Genomic DNA, 16,474 nt, shown 5'->3' on the forward strand with positions numbered 1-16,474 from the left:
GTGAAGCTGCATCAATTTTATTGAATTGTGCACTATAACAGGTCTTTTTTTGAGTTTCATTTTTGCTTCTCCATTTAGCCATGTATTTGAAATTTACATTTAATGGAATCTATAATCTGTGGATAGAACCTCGTTGACAATGGTTAGTTCATCCTGTTGTGCAGCGTGCTTGGGGCCTAATTTTCAATTATCTGGGATTCTATTTAATCCTTCGCCACTTTGCGCTCAGAGTTTTCTGATCTATTTATCATTCTTTGGTTGTCGGAACAAGCTTCTGAAAACAGGATTCCCTTGGTGAAGTATTGTCCCCCCCTATTGATATCATTCGCCGCTAGCTTATTGCAGTGGCAAAGTCTTCACTTCCTGGTTTGCTCCGAAAGTCCGTGCATGCACAGACTGTAATGTCTCCGCAGTGTAACTCTCCAGCGGCCATAAAATAAAGGTAAGCTTTTTACAGCTTAGTAAATACACTCATTTTGCTTTCCCAATATAGATCTCTGGTGACAGCAGCACTAAGTATTAAGATAGTAAATAATGGAGAAATCTATAATATCGCTATTTTTATGGCTTTGATAAATTGTCCTGGTACTTAAATTAGTAAGGCTTGAGAAATATTCCCCTAATTCCCTTGCTTGGTATGCCCCCATTGCTTTATCTATCAGTGTTCTTTGACATGTATTATGCCATTGGTATGGCATGAGGGAGGAGTAGTAACACAGGGGCTTGGCACGTGCTGAGACTGAGGTCATTTCAATACGACATTCAAAACTGTTAAGCCAATTTTTATGTGTTAGAAATTATAATAATTCTCTCTGGAGACAGACACAATATTGTGTTACATGAAGTGCTGCTCGATTGCCACAGGGGTCAGAAGGAAAAGTTTTTTTCATAAGTTTCATCTGTGGGATTCCGTCCTTCTATGGAAATCATACTAACGCGTCTCCACCAATAATCATCCTATCATGTAACTAACATTGTTTTATGGCTAATGGAATGTTCTTTTTCTGTGTCTTTAAAATACAATAACCTTTTATAGAAGTTACCAGTGAGAAGCCTGCTGTAGTGTGTTTTGTACAGCGTACTGCATAGGGCGTACACAGATTTATCAACCCAATTTGTACTTCAACAAATCTCTTCTTTAGATCTCGTTATGGTTGAAATGGATATAGCCTTAGTAGCAAGTTCAATTTACATCACTGGTGCTTAACTACATTAGATCTTAGACACACAGGGGGAATTCAATTGGCTGCGTTACTGTAAAAAGTAACGCGGCCTGTGCACTATTACCGTTATTACGGTAATAGTTTGCTTAAATACCGTTATTACAGTAGATTCAACGCTGGCTTTTTGCTCGCAGCTCACCAAGCTGCGAGCAGAAAGCTTGGTTAAATTTACCGTAATAACGGTAATAGATTAACCCTGCGCTAATTCGGGGGGAATTGAATCCCCCTTGGGGCGGATTTAGAGTTGGATGCAATTTAAACTAAATCGTAAGTGTAAATTGCATCCTATAATTTACATAGGATTCCAAGTCTCATGGATCTTTAGAATCCTAAGCGAATTACACAAAGGTACCTATTTATCTCCCTTATGGGCCGGTGCGCATGATACAATTTTTTTAATACAGAAAGCTCTGGTTTCACCAAGAGAAATCACCTGTAAAAGATAAGTCTCCTAGAGACCTATCTACGGCTGCTTTCAACCAAGTATAGCATGTAAAGTGCGTGAACACATGTTTACATTGCTAGGCTCGCTAAGTACCTTCCCCATTACACCTCCCTAAGTGCAGAGAGGTGCAAGGGCGAGATCCGGAACAGACGGATCCTTGGCTAAAAGTGCTTGCGTCCAACGCTACTCGAGGCTCTTAGACATTAACTGGTGTAGGTGCAAAAGTCAAAATATGTTTCCTATAGCAATCAATCAGTCCAAATTAAGCTAATGAGAAGAAATGCCTGATAGGGTGCTGTGGAGTGCTGCATCTTTGCCTCTGTTCTGTGTTAGTTGTTCTGAGGATTGGGGTGTTGTCGTCACTATTTCAAGACTTGCTTCAAATACACAGTTGGATGAAAATACAGCAAAATGGAATGGAATGACCTTCTGTGAGGCAATGTTCACTTCTATTATAAAGTGTCTTAACATGTCTTTTTGTCGTTAACATCTAATAACTCCTCCAAGTACTGATGTACTGTATACCTAGTACATTTAGCAAAAGGCTATAAACATAAGGAAACAATAGTAACACATGTCAGACATTTTTATTTAATAGCATTACTTTTCAACAATATGCCAGACTCGCTTTAGATATAAACGTGCTGTGTAGCTGATCCAAGGAAAATGTTTTTGAAGCTCTCTTTTTTTTCTTCTAGAGGAGATTGAACAAAATCCATTTTGAGCAACTGGCATCACTTGCAAATGAACCATCAAATTCTAAACTTCCACACTGTCAGAAAAATGTAAAACGAAATCAGGTGTCTGACATTTTTCACACATTCCCTTCGTTCACCATGTTATGCAGGCAGAAGTCCCAGAAAAAAAAAATACCCACCCCAGTAAAACAGTCTGGAAAGACTTTAAACTCATGGTTTGGCTTGATATATTTGAAAAATAAATATACTGTCGTGAATCAGCATGGATCCATTTACTGTATACATGCTAAAGATCTTGGATAACATCAATACCCTGAAATATCATAGGATTACAAGTTAAATGCAGATATAGTTACTCTAATATAAGAAACCTGGTTGGATTTTTTGTACTGTGAAGAATTCCATGTATGAGCCAATACAAATTTTGTTTCTTGACAGCTCCCTTCAGAAAGTCTAAATCATTTAAACATCTCTAATTCAATCTTTGGAGTTGTATTATTTCCGTCCCACAATGGCCACATTCCCACTTGTTATCGTGATTGTACTATAGTGCTGGTGCAGGTACTTGCATCATACAAGAGACCTTACCATGCACAAACTATAGCCCTCGCTTATTGTCAAATGTCATATAAATATAGCGTACCTGTAATATACACAGGTATGGCAAATACAGATCCATCTGCGTCCTTATCCGTCTAGGGTTGTTTTTGCGGGAAGACGCCCATAGTGTCTAAATTATTCACAGTCACACCTATATAACTACGTGTTCCACCCTTTCCCTCGTACTGAGACGCAAGCTGTTGCAAGCGTACACTGCATCTGAAAAGCAGAGGGAACTGATGCTTACTGCACATGCACGGCAGTGGAAATGTGCACAATGCACCTGAAATGGACTTTGCGCCCAACTCTAAATGAGGCCCACAATGTTCAAATACAAAATGGGTATATTGATTTACAGTGATCTTATTGGCGCAAAACCAGTTTATATCATTAACGACAGCTGCTAATAGTCTTCACTGGCCAGGGACTTTGATAAATAGGGAGAACCCCTAATTCTCTTATTAAAGCCCTTTTTCAATTTGGATTTTCAATACTTAATTTACTTATATTAACTGTCAGATACAGTGGTGCCAGACTGAAACTGTTAAACCTTGCACTTTTTCAGCTGGAAAAGTGCTAACGCTAAAAAAGGTCAATCTCTCCACTGCAGATAAACTGATGTTAATGGGAAATGCTCTGAAAATGCTGCACCCTCTTTTACTGCAATGTATAAACACAGGAATGATTCAAATTTATTAATGCTAGAGCTTTTTCCATCTGACACCACCCTTGCTCTAACTAGAGATGCTCAGGCTCAGTTCCCCGAGAATCGAACACACCCGAACTTAGCATATCCAAGTACCGAGCCAAGTCGGCTTGGTACTTCTGTGCTTTTTCAGAATTGAAAACGAGGCAAAACATCATTGTTACATCGTCGGATCTCGAATCTCGCGCCATTTCACAAAGTGACACAAAAGGGGTAGCACAGTCTGTAGAGCAGTTGGGCAGCAACATAGATAGAATAGAAAGAGGAGGGGATAGCAGTGTTCAACAAAGTCTACAATGAGATTCAGGAGAGCTCCATTGCTCCATTGGTAATTCTCATTGCTGAAATACAAATCCTAGGGCTGACAGGCTTGGTGTAATTCTGCAGTCACATTCTACTGTGTTATATAGGTAACACACAAAGAGGTGAGCTCCATTGCTCCATTGCTAATTGTCATTGCTGAAATACAAACACTAGGCCTGGCAGGCTGTTCTTCTGAATTTGCAGTCAAATTGTACGGTGTTATCAAAATGGATTCACATCAGTACACAGAAGAGCAGGAGCACTAAGCAGCTGCTGGCACCAGTCATGATGATAGTAATCCCTCTACGTCATCAGGTAAAGCCTATGTAAAAGTGCATAGTGTTTTTAAGTCAGGGAAACAAAAATGTAAAAAAACACCTTTTACCTTGGTTAAGAAAAAAAGACCTGTAATCCAGGCAAAGTTATCTGCATAAAAAAATAAAATTGCCAACATGCCATTCTACACATGCAGTGGCAAAGAAAGAATGAGGCCTTTGCCTTTCTCTATGAGTGTGAGTTCTGCAACTGTCACCGAGGCATCTTCTTATAAGGTCAGTTGTGAACAAGCAAAACCTTGTCATTTGGACTCCAAAAGTGGTTCCAAATACTTTTACATGTAAAAGCCGAGCTGGAAGAAAACACTAAGGCATTAGAGGAAAATGTATGTTTAGATTAAGAAATGACACAAATCCCTGAGGAGAGTCCATCCACGAGTGCTATGTGTAATCGTGAACATTCTGATAGTGTACCCATAAAGAAGGTCCCTTTCAGTATTTCTGCAGATGTGTGTCTGAACAGCCCGGGTGATACACCAATTGAGGATGCCACTTTGGAATTGCAACAGGATGAAGGGGATATTTGTGTAGCCGACGAGGTAGATAATGAGGATGTTGATGAGGATTATGTTGTTTGTGTAAGTCCTGCACCGGTTGAAGCAGTTCTGGCACGTGATAAGAAGAAGGCCATTGTCATGCCTGGACATAAGACCAAAAAATCCACTTCTTATGTGTGGAATTATTTTTACTCAAATCCTGACAACAGTTGTCTAGCCATTTGTAGCATATGTAAAGCCACATTCAGTCGAGGTAGGGACCTTAACCATCTAGGAACCTCATCCATTTTACGCCATTTGAAACGAGTTCATGGCAAGCTGTTGGGAAAATCAGAAACTTATGCTAAAAAAATAGCAACAAGCAGTCCATCATCAGCTTGGACCCTTCTCTCACCTACATCCCAACGCCTGCAATCTACACCCACAACACCGTCCACATCAATATCCTCAGTAGCGATCGGAGTTAGTCCTACATCCAAGTTGTTAAGGCTAGATGTTCCTCCGCTATCCCGGATTCCTCAGAAGAATTCTTGAACGTTAGTCCCACTGCTATTGCTGCTGCTGCTGGGGGTGAATCTTAATCCCAGAAGCAGACCAAGAAGAAGACTACTAGTAGTTTACAACAATTGACTGTTAAACAATCCTTTGCAAGAGGAAGCAAGTATAAAAGCTGTTAACAAGTCACAAAGCGGATCACAGACACCATGGCGACTATGCTAGTATTAGATCTGCCTCCAATATCCACTAATAATACAGCTGGTGTTAGACAATTACTTGAGGTCTTGTGTCCCCATTACCAAACTCCATCACGACACCATTTCAGTAGAAAAGCTATTCCTTACCCCTACCAGAAGGTTCGTAAAATGTAATTATTGGGCTACAAAATGCCATTCTACCTACTGTACACTTTACCACAGATATGTGGACAAGCGGAACTTTGCAAACTAAAGATTATATGACCGTGACAGCCCACTGGGTTGGTGATTCGCCTTCACCGAGCAGGAACGGCAGCAGCATGTACCCAAGTACGGCACATTTGTCAGAGGCAGGCTACTCTGTGTATCACCGGCTTCACTAAGAGGCATACAGCTGACAATCTGTTACGAAAACTAAGGGATGTCATTGCAACATGGCTTATCCTGCTTGGAATCTCCTCAGGATATGTCATTTCTGATAATGCCACCAATATTGTGAGAGCATTACAGCTGGGTGAATTCCATCACATTCCCTGTTTATCTCACACAATATACTTGGTGGTGCAGAACTTTTTAAAAAATGACAGGAACGTGCAGGAGATACTGTCTGTGGCCCATAAAATATCTGGACATTTCTGGCATTCGGCAACAGCATATAGGAGATTGCAGCAGCTACAACAGCAATTTAATTTGCCCAGCCACCAACTGAAGCAAGAGATGGTGACAAGGTGGAATTCCACCCTGTATATGCTTTTGCGGATGGAGGAACAGCGAAAAGCCATCCACGCTTACTTCACAAGCCATGACATTGGGAAAGGAGGGGGGATGTATTTTAGTCAAGCGCAGTGGAGAATACTTTCCGTGTTGTACAAGGTGCTGAAACCATTCGAAGTAGTCACCTGTGAAGTGAGTTCAGACACTGCTAGCTTGAGTCAAGTGATTCCCTTAATTAGATTTTTGGAAAAGCAGCTTGAGAAACTGAATGAGGAGATGAAACAAAGCAATTATGCTAAGTATGTCGGATTTGTAGATTAAGTACTTTATTCGCTTCGCCAGGATCCAAGAGTTAGCAAACTCTTGAAATGTGATCACTACATTTTGGCGACTGTGCTTGATCCTTGGTTTAAGAGCTATGTCTTCTCTTTGTTTTCCACTGACCCAGATCTGAAGAGATGCAAGAAGCTCCTGGTGAGCAAGATGACAGCTCAAGTGTTCGTGACATGACGGCGTCTCCTCCTTCAGTTTCTCACTCAACTGCTGCTAGGAAAAAACGTATCTTTCCCAAGGGACCCAGGGAGGATGTAGTTGACTCATCACCAAATTTTGACATCTGGTCTGGTCTAAAAGAATTGACCAAAAAACGTGGCACATCTGCATTAACTCCACCTGAACCTATAAGCATCCAAAGGATGGAGGAGGATTATTTTCATAGACACATCAGACAGTCCCTTTACATACTGGGAGGAAAAAAAGGAGACCCATGTACCAACTTGCTTTGCACTGCCTAAGCTGTCCACCCCCCAGTGTGTACTTGGAAAGGGTTTTCAGCACAGCTGGGAACCTTGTCAGTGATCGGCGAAGGAGGCTACTGCCTCAAAATGTGCAAAAGATGATGTTCATAAAAATGAACATAAAATTCCACGAGGAAGGCCTTTTGCGCCAATTACATCAAAATACTGAGACTTCTGCAATGGTGGATTCCAGCAGTGATGAATTAATAATGTGTGAGGATGATGTACACACTGATGAGGGTGAGGATGTGGCTGAGGATGATGACAACAACATCTTATCACAGCACTGTTACCTTAGGTGCCTTAAGCCCATTGTTACCTTGCTTTGTGGGGGCCCAAACAAACCAAGCACTTCAACCACAAGGAGTGGCACTTTTGTGGCTGAATTGCTTGGTTTGTTAAAGTGTGCATGTCCTTTTTAAGATCCAACATAAGGGTGGGTGCTAGGGCCCTAGGACAATTCCATCTTGCACCACTTTTCTTTTCTGCCACTGCTGTGTGCCAATATGTCCTAGTTGTGCTAGGAACTGCCATGTGTTTGAGTCATTGCTCTGTCGCTTAGCATCAAGCCAGGTTGCTGCAATATTTGTCCGAAAGTGTATAACAATGATATTGTGACCTGTGAGGTGGTCAAAATTGACTGCAAATTACTTGACATTAGTGTTAATATGCTTAATAATAATGTAGGAACCAAAAAAAAAAAAACATTAGGTGATTCTAGCATATTTTAGCAATTTTTCTAAAAAATACAGATCCAAAACCAAAACCAAAACACACAAGGGCGGTTTTGCCAAAACCAAAAACAAAACCAAAACCCAAAGCTAATCCAGATCCAAAACCAGTATACAGGGGTCAGTGAGCATTTCTAGCTCTAACCCCCTCTGTAGCTTGATGTTGGCACATCACAATTGTAAAATGATGGACAGGGGAATCCAGAAATGAAAACTGGGAAATCTCTGATTGGTTGGTAGCATTTTAAAAACATGGACTGCAATTCATACAAATCACAGAATCACAGCAAACAGTGACTCATAGACCTATAAAATTGATTGTGAACCAAAACAAATTAAAATTCCTCTTACAAAATAAATATGTGATTTAGAATAAATTAATAGTTTGTACAGTTTTATGTTTGTAGTTATATATTTTCAAAGTAGCCTTTCTACTAAAGATATCTCAGTGCTAGTCACATTTTTTAAATTAAATTGTACATGTTCAGTCAAAGTTCAGAGAGATGGTAATCTGATAGAGATCGTGCAATCATGCTGGTAAAGAAAGCTGGTTTTGTTATGGATTCCTCACCCATCTCAGCTATTCATGTCCAGGTGTGTAATGACATTAATGGTGAGAGAACCTGCACACAGCATAAAGTGATTGACTTCAAATCCTAAACATATGAGCTAGATTTCATAATATTAATAATTCTCTCTACCAATAAAATGGGGGGAAAAACCTTTTGAAAAGCCTCTCCTACAGCTTGAATTAACCCAGTCGGAGCAACCTGTCCTTTCATATTACAGTTTCATATTATAGTTTAGTCCTCTTCTTAAATCTTAAACGCTTTTAATGACTGTAACCTTTATTTATTATTTTAAACAATCAAACTCATGTTTGTAGGCAAACTAATACAATGTTATCCATGTTTTTGCAGTACACAAAGGGTCTGATGCTTAGTTAGGAGCAAAGCAAAAAAAGGAGCAAATTTGCACCTTGGCAAAACCATGTTGCATTAGAGGGGGATATAAATTTAAAATATAGAAACAGATTTATAATATACATACGTCATGTCATAGATTAACTTTAATTTCAGTGTAAAAAAGTTATTAAGTATTTGTGTGCTACACGAAAAAACAGCCAGTATTTTCCTTGCGTGCAAAAAAAAGAAATCGATTTGTACCCCTTGCATTGTAACATGGTTTGTCCAGGTGCAAATCTGCTCCTTGTTTTTGATTTGCTCGTGACTCAGCATCAGGCCCATAGCGGTTGGAACTGAGTTGGATTTATGCCAGATTGCATAGTATAAAATATGCAAATTGTTTCTGTGCATTCCCACAAAACAAGTTGCACACATATACACGCATGCACTAGATAGGCAGGATAGGGAAGGAAGTGTAACGTACGTTGTGTACAGACATGTTTGATTGTAAAAAGATGCAGAACAGCACAGAGATGCATATACACAGTCAAATTGTGTCATTTGCTGATGCCTGAGACAAGTGCAAATAAATGGTAATAATGATGGACGTCAGCACTAACTACTTCCGATTGGCTGATTGCGGATTCACTGATGAAGCGGAGAGATGCAGTTTTCATTGATCGCACAAATAATATATGATTTTGTGAGCATAATTTGGCAAGATTTTTTTTTCCATACACAAGAAGGATCGTTATACCTGCTGTATTTGAGATTCCTTTTATTTTATTCAAATGTAATAGAGAATGGGTATTTCAATAACAAAACAAAAGTTTCAAAATTGGGTGTCAGTGTATATCAGGTATACCTGATGTATACCTCCCACATATCCAGAGCTGCATACATCTTGCCATTTGTCCAACTTTGTATATGCACGGAATTGCTGTTTTTTAGTGAACACATTTTGCAACTGCATTTTTGGCGCAAATGCATTCAAACTCAAATTCAAAGAATGAGACCCATATAGTGGAAACGGAATCATTATGGTCAATTTCCTGTTAAAAAAATAAATGGGAACACAACTCTTTTTTTGGTAAAAACTTAACATGTTTTGCTAAATATTGTGATTATTTTTCAGCTGGCTTATGGTGGGAATAAAGCACTTACTATTAATGCTTTCAGTCTTGTGCTTCCACACCCTTTTTTCAAGTGAAAATATACAGCTAGTTTTGATTCATTCTTCAGAACATCACAGCATACAGTAAGGATTACTTACAGAAGTTGAACAATGTGCCCTAACGACGCTAATTACATTTTGTGCACCAATTTTTTTTTACAAATGTATCTGCCTGGACATAAAGGGCAATGATTAGCATGGCAAGATTGTAGCATAGGTGTATGTAAAAATAAGCATTTTTTCATGGGAGGAGCTTGGCTCTCTATTTGGGCCAAATCCTAGTACCTAGCCTATAATTTAACCAAAATCCCCCCTACCTCCGAAGTCAGTAGTGCAGCAATGTGGTCATGGTAATGGTAGTGCTCATGGACATGATGAGGCTGAGACTTATTTCTTCTTCTTTGTCACTGTGCTTTATATTGTTGTGTTTTTTCTCATGGACGGAGAGATGCTGGCACCCTGATAAGCCCCGATCCACAAGATCGAGGGGGGTGGTATGGCCATGCGACTTCCACCCTTTATGGTTCCGGGGGATCAGGGCTAGAGAGCCCTTTGCTCTTTATATTAGAGCCTGAAGTTGCCATACCCCTGTGTACTTTTCTTGTTTTCACTTTTTGCCACTAGGGTGAAGAAAGCACTCTCTCAGGCTTTCCATAAAAGTAGGCTGGAGTTTCCACCATGTACATTTCCATCTGAACCCTCAATTCCACAAAAGGGCCCACTTTGCATTTTTTTTGTGAAGAAATCCAGAGAGTAGAATGTACCTACATATGTGCGCGCTCATCCAAATTTTTGCACCTTTAGCTATTATCATTCGGTCACAGTTGTTCCTTAATGCTAGAGAGAAACTGATAAGATTAAGTGCTACATTCATAGATTCCAACTGTCCCTATTTTGGTGACTTATTCTACATTTGTGGACCTCCAAAATGGGTGCAGCTTACACAGACGTGCAGACGTAATGCCAATAAGAATGAACTCAATTAATGCTATTAATGATAGGCGGATACAAATAAAATAGAAAAGGCTATACAGTGCCGGGCAGGGGGGGGGCACTCACTACTGATTTCCCTGAATAGACTACGAATTTACAAATATATGAATGGCACTGAGCAGAACGGTGAAGCAAGAAAAACTCGGAACTCTGCGAATCTGCTTATTAATCTTAAGTTGTGCAAAATACTGCTACATCTTCATCAATTTCTTCTTGGAACTATACCTGGAATTACCTTTACCTGTGTCGATAATAAATAAATCACGTAGAAAAATATTTTTGCCTCATATTATTAGCATGTTCGCAGATTATAAGGCATGTTACCCACTGACGACAAGACAACGCTAGTGACAACGCCTGTCAAATTATGTGTAACCAGCACTTACACCTGCAGTGAACACAAGTAAATGGTTTGTGCAGCATCCAAATGACACTGCTGCATCACCACCACTGCCGACACCAAGAGAAAGTGTGCATGGGATTATTGGAATCTATATGTTTTACCCCCACCTGCTTTAAAGAGAAAGCCTTTTAACATGAGTGAATAGCCAGACTTTAAGAATTTAGCAGCACTTTTATATGTTTTAAAACTTATGGCAGTCTAATAAAATTGAATGAACGCAACCCCAAGATTATTGTTTGAAAATCAGTTTACCCAGCTGAGAAATAGTGTCTGGCTATTCTTCCATTCACACAAGTAAAGCCTGTAATATATTGCTGGAATGTCATTCTGTGTAACCAAGATGTGGAATTGGGGATTGTTTTTTGCGTTTCTCTCAGAAATTGTTCAATATGTGATTTATTTCCTGTTTACAGTCTGCTTGGCACAGTGTTACCCAGCTGCACAAACTCATTGTTCAGTTACCTCAGGCCTCTTTGCACCACAAAAATGAATTTTCTGGAATGTTCTCTGAGGTACTCGAGATGGAATGAGAAAAGTAATTAAAAGATCCCCTGTGGAGCAGGCTGCTGCAGAGATCTACATAGAAACCGATCAAATCCTGTGATGCTTTCCTCTGATTACATATAGTGTACATACACTGCACGCACACACACACAGGCACAACTATTAATGACATTGGTTTTGTTGCATTCAGCACTTTTTGTGAGAGTGATGTCAGAAACAGTGGCTACCATACTTCCTCGGGGCCTAATTATCAACATATTGGGTCATTACAAGATTTATTGCTAATTGAACTTGATTATGAATGATTTGATGGTTCTAACACTGTGGTTTTCTTGAAGTTGAAGAAATTTGTAAATTCTCTTCATGTCACTTCTGAAAACCACCACTATTACTTAGTTCAACATTGACCAACTTGTTTCTTTGAAGTGCACAAAAAATGAATTAAACATAGTTTATCATTTAAGAATCAATTCGCATATTGTTGCTTTTGTTTTTGTTTTCTTGCTATATTTTTTAACGGGTCAGGTTTAAATTTAATTTACCAAGGGGGATGTGACGATTATGTAATGACTGATTGCTATTTACTGTTGAATTCATGTATGACAATGTATCATACTTGCCTACTTTAGGAAACTTGTTTCCGGGAAAGGGGCGTGACTGGAGGGTGGGAGGGGTCGTGGCGCGGACTAACGCGTCATTTGGCCCCGCCCCCCACGACGGAAATGCCTTTTGCGGGGGGCGGGGCCAAAATTACGTGATTCACCGCAAATCGTGTCATCTTGATACGCAGTAGCAGGATGCGGGAGATTTGTGAGCTCTCCCGGGAGTCCATGAGACCGACCCGATATTCGGGAGTCTCCCGCTCATTCCGGAAGAGTTGGCAAGTGTGCAATGTATATTGTATGTAATCTTGTAATGTAATCTCAACCTGTGCTTTGCTAGATGACATGAGTTTGAAATTATGCAAGTGTCATTAATCTGTTGAAAATAGCCAGACCAGGAAGAGTTAGGATCGTGGAGGAGTTTGAAGCCCCAAAGTTGTAAACCATCTAGCCAAACAGAACGAGCACAGGTGGGAACTCAGTTTCTGTGAACATTCCAGAATTCAGGACATCCCTAGCGCACTTCAAAAGCCCTGTGGCATTTGAAAGATCAATCTGTCCTTATTGACAGCTAAGCTCCAAAGTTTGGGGGTAAGAGCTATGTGGAAAAAAGATTTAAACTCTTCTGCCTTAGACAAAAATGTGTGCACTTTCATGATGGGGGTCTATCAAGACTGAAATGTCCCATTTTCCTTAATTGTGTTCCCTAACACACCAGGTCTTAACTAGTAAGTAGTGACTCTGATTTTATTTCCTATTTTATTTTCTGAAACTTATTTGTGCAAATATATTGTATGCCATGTTATCAATTTTTGTAACTAAGCCTTGGAACCATTTTTCAGATTATTTTTTTTTTAATCTAGTGTGTTCCCTGTGATTCTTTGTGAAGTTACGGAGCCTAGGGAGGCTCATGCTACATGTGTATATGATTTAAGTGTGAAACATTAATAAGTGGTTCTGGTGAACGTAAGGATACCATAATAAATCCTTTGCGGTGGCAGAAAAGGTGTTTTCATTGCTAAGTGACTAAGGCGACGCCAGTCACGGCCATCTGTTCAGATTGCTGTATCTGGTACAGGCTGGGCGTTCGTGACAGGGGAGATTCAACTCCCTGCGTTGTTCTTTAGAAAAACTGAGAATTGAATCTGCCCCTAATTGCTAAAGATAGAGCTTCAACAAATTGTTAATAAAAACATTATGTTAAAAGGGTCTCATTTAGAGTTGCATGTAGGTCCTTTGTGGAATGTAAATATACATATTTCCATACTGTGCATGCATTCTAAATGTATATAGATTGAGTGTACAATAAACTGTCGGATCCTTATTTCTGGAGCTGCCAGACCGGGGGTGCGGGTAAACTAAGTTAGCTTGGTATACACTATATAAAATTTGCAATATCTTTAACGATTGTACCAACGAAGGAAAAAAAAAAAGTCCCAATCTGCATGCAAATTCATGTACATACACTAAACACATTTTACCCAATTTACAATCAGATCCGTGCTCTTCATCTGTCATAACCATCGGCTGAAAAGATAGTGACTCTGCACACTCCATAGAGATCTATGGACACTGCCAGTTATGAGTACGTACACACTGCAGTACTGGAACGACATTGATCCATCGTTTAACAAGATTTTTAGTTCGGTTTAAAAATCAAATGAACCATACAATGTGCTTTGGAACGATAATTGTTCATCAATGCAGCGTACACATTAATGTGATAATGTCCGTTTACGGTGTAATTGGCCCGATAATCAGCTGAAAACCCTGCAGTGTGTACCCATCCTAAGAGCGTGTGTGCATAATGAGACATAGACAAATCTCCAGATTTGCTTCTTAAGAAGCATATCTTTTGCAGGTACCAAAGGCCTCGTGTTACGATATGTGATGATGATAATGACACCAGAAACACTATTTAGTGGTTTCTCATTGGCTGTTTGCATATTGACCCCTCTAGCTGATAGAACTTAATTCATTAGCGTTGCAGCCGTATTATGTCAGATTGCAGCTGTCTAATTGGATTTCTTATGTGTCATTTTCCATTTGGACTACAGCAGGAAAGTCAATTCTTATTGGATTTATAAATTGATATACAATGGATTTGGGTGTGTATTGAATTACATTTTAGAGGGAAAGTGAGACTAACGCATTTATTAATAACGTTGCAAATACACTAATCTCTCATGTTTATATTGTATTGAGTGCCAGTAGTATAATCTGATTTTCCCAAGTATACGCATTTGATGCCTGGCATAAAAATACTGCATTTTGAGTTGGACACATCTAGAGATACGTGCGACTCAGCATACCCATGTAAGACCACAATTTGTGCAACCACATTTTTACATATATGTTCAGTGAGCAAAATGCATTGTATAGCTCATTTCCTCTTTGCTGTTTACCTATTACCACTTGCTACATATTTAATTAAAAAATACTTTGACCCATGTTCCTTGTGCAATTGGGAATTGGCACAGTGGTTTTACCCATGGTCACAGTGATCCTATTTCTTTACTGAATAACATTTACTCACACGTTCGCCCCAGATGACCCTTTGCAGAAGTACGTAATGTTCTTCCCGGATTTAATCCCATTACTTTCCTATGACAATAATCTGCAGTGAATATATTCACTTGGAGTAAAAAAAAAAATACTCTTCACAATAATGGAAAATTCAACACCGGTAACTGAAATATATAAATAAGGGGAAATAGTGGGAGCAGAGCATCAGGAACTGTGTGAAATGGCTCATGTTGTAAGGTATGGAATTCAAACCAAGTACAGGTCCTATAATTGGTTTTTCTGCATCTGGCAAACACAGGGACATACCTTGTTAAAGATTCAGGGCCTCATTTAGAGTCTGACTCAATGTGCGTCTAAGACATGCAGGAGTGGGAGTGTGCCGCAGCTTGGTAGGGTATTACGAGTGACATGCAGCCCCAGTTGCGATCCACTCGTAATACCCTACCGAACTGCGACCAGTTCCTGCAGCTAGCTAACTACTTGCACCACCTAATTCCTGCAGCACATTTTTAGTCCTTTTTTGATGTGTGTTGCGTCTGCACCTTGCTGCGTCCAGGATTTGCTATATTATACAAGTTCACACCTTCACAATTCCGCATTCCGCCCTTTCCCTCGTACTAAGCCGCAAGCTGTCGCAAGTGTAAATTGCGTCTGAGATGCAGGCGGATATGGTGCTTGCTGCACATGCGTGATAGTGGTTTTGTGGTAAACGCACCTAAAACGGACTTTGCATCCGACTCTAAATGAGGCCCTCAGTCTTTCTGCTTTAAAAAACTGCAAGTCTGACCTTGAGCTTGTAAATTGTTTCTTCCTTAAATTACAGCACACATGTATTGCATCTTTATGCCAAGCAGTTCCATAGGAATCAGTAATATCTGTTTTTCACAATTGTGGCATAGTTAATATGTAACCGCAGAATATGGTTTTATATAGGCCTGCTTAGACGATTTGTGTGAATGCAAATAATATGTTAGCATTGAACTACTATAAAGTATTTGAGCCAGTTCAAAATTCGTTTCAAACTTTTGGTGGAACTAATCTCAAACATTTTTAAATTCTTTTACTTCTAAACTGTTAACTGATTTTATAGTCATTTTATATTTGTTTTTAGTTCGAATAGTGAACATTATTCTGTGGTGAGTTTGTCATGCAGATGGAAAACCATTACAATGCTATACAATGTAGACATTTAAGCTTGAGCAAGCTCTGACCTATTAAACCAGCGCAAATTTAGCTCAAATTTTGCAGTCTATATAAAGTTTGAAAATATATTATGATTTTTTCAGACAGGTTTGACTGTTCAGTTTGATAACCATTTTGAAACAATTTCAAGCATTTCTAATCAACATGTGGTCATATCTAAAGCATTCATGTTATGTTGAGCCAGACCACAGTTAGTAACGTTATTGTTTGTAATCTTCTTTTCCAAGTGTGGAAAGCCTCTTCCAGGACTTTCAAAACAAGAGGATTGTTGTGGAACAGTGGGCACTTCCTGGGGCTTCAGTAAATGCATGAAATGTCCAAAGAAAGCCAGTAAGTACAGTCCAAGATTTTTGTTGTATATTAATAGGGCAATTAAAATGAACTGCATTGATTTTATGTGGCATTCTGTTTTTAAATTGT

At 39.4% G+C, this 16,474-nt stretch overlaps 1 protein-coding gene across 2 annotated transcripts in view; it reads left to right on the forward strand.

The window, feature by feature from the left end:
- Positions 1-16,474, forward strand: part of LTBP1 (latent transforming growth factor beta binding protein 1) — a 348,337-nt gene that overhangs the window by 206,300 nt on the left and 125,563 nt on the right. For both annotated transcript variants that reach the window (XM_075203670.1, XM_075203671.1), the window contains one exon: positions 16,282-16,384. In XM_075203670.1, coding sequence (XP_075059771.1) covers positions 16,282-16,384 — 103 coding nt within the window. The remainder of the gene's footprint in view (positions 1-16,281; positions 16,385-16,474) is intronic.

The sequence above is a fragment of the Mixophyes fleayi genome, chromosome 3 (assembly GCF_038048845.1).
Source record: "Mixophyes fleayi isolate aMixFle1 chromosome 3, aMixFle1.hap1, whole genome shotgun sequence".
In the NCBI taxonomy this organism is placed as follows: Eukaryota; Metazoa; Chordata; class Amphibia; order Anura; family Limnodynastidae; genus Mixophyes; species Mixophyes fleayi.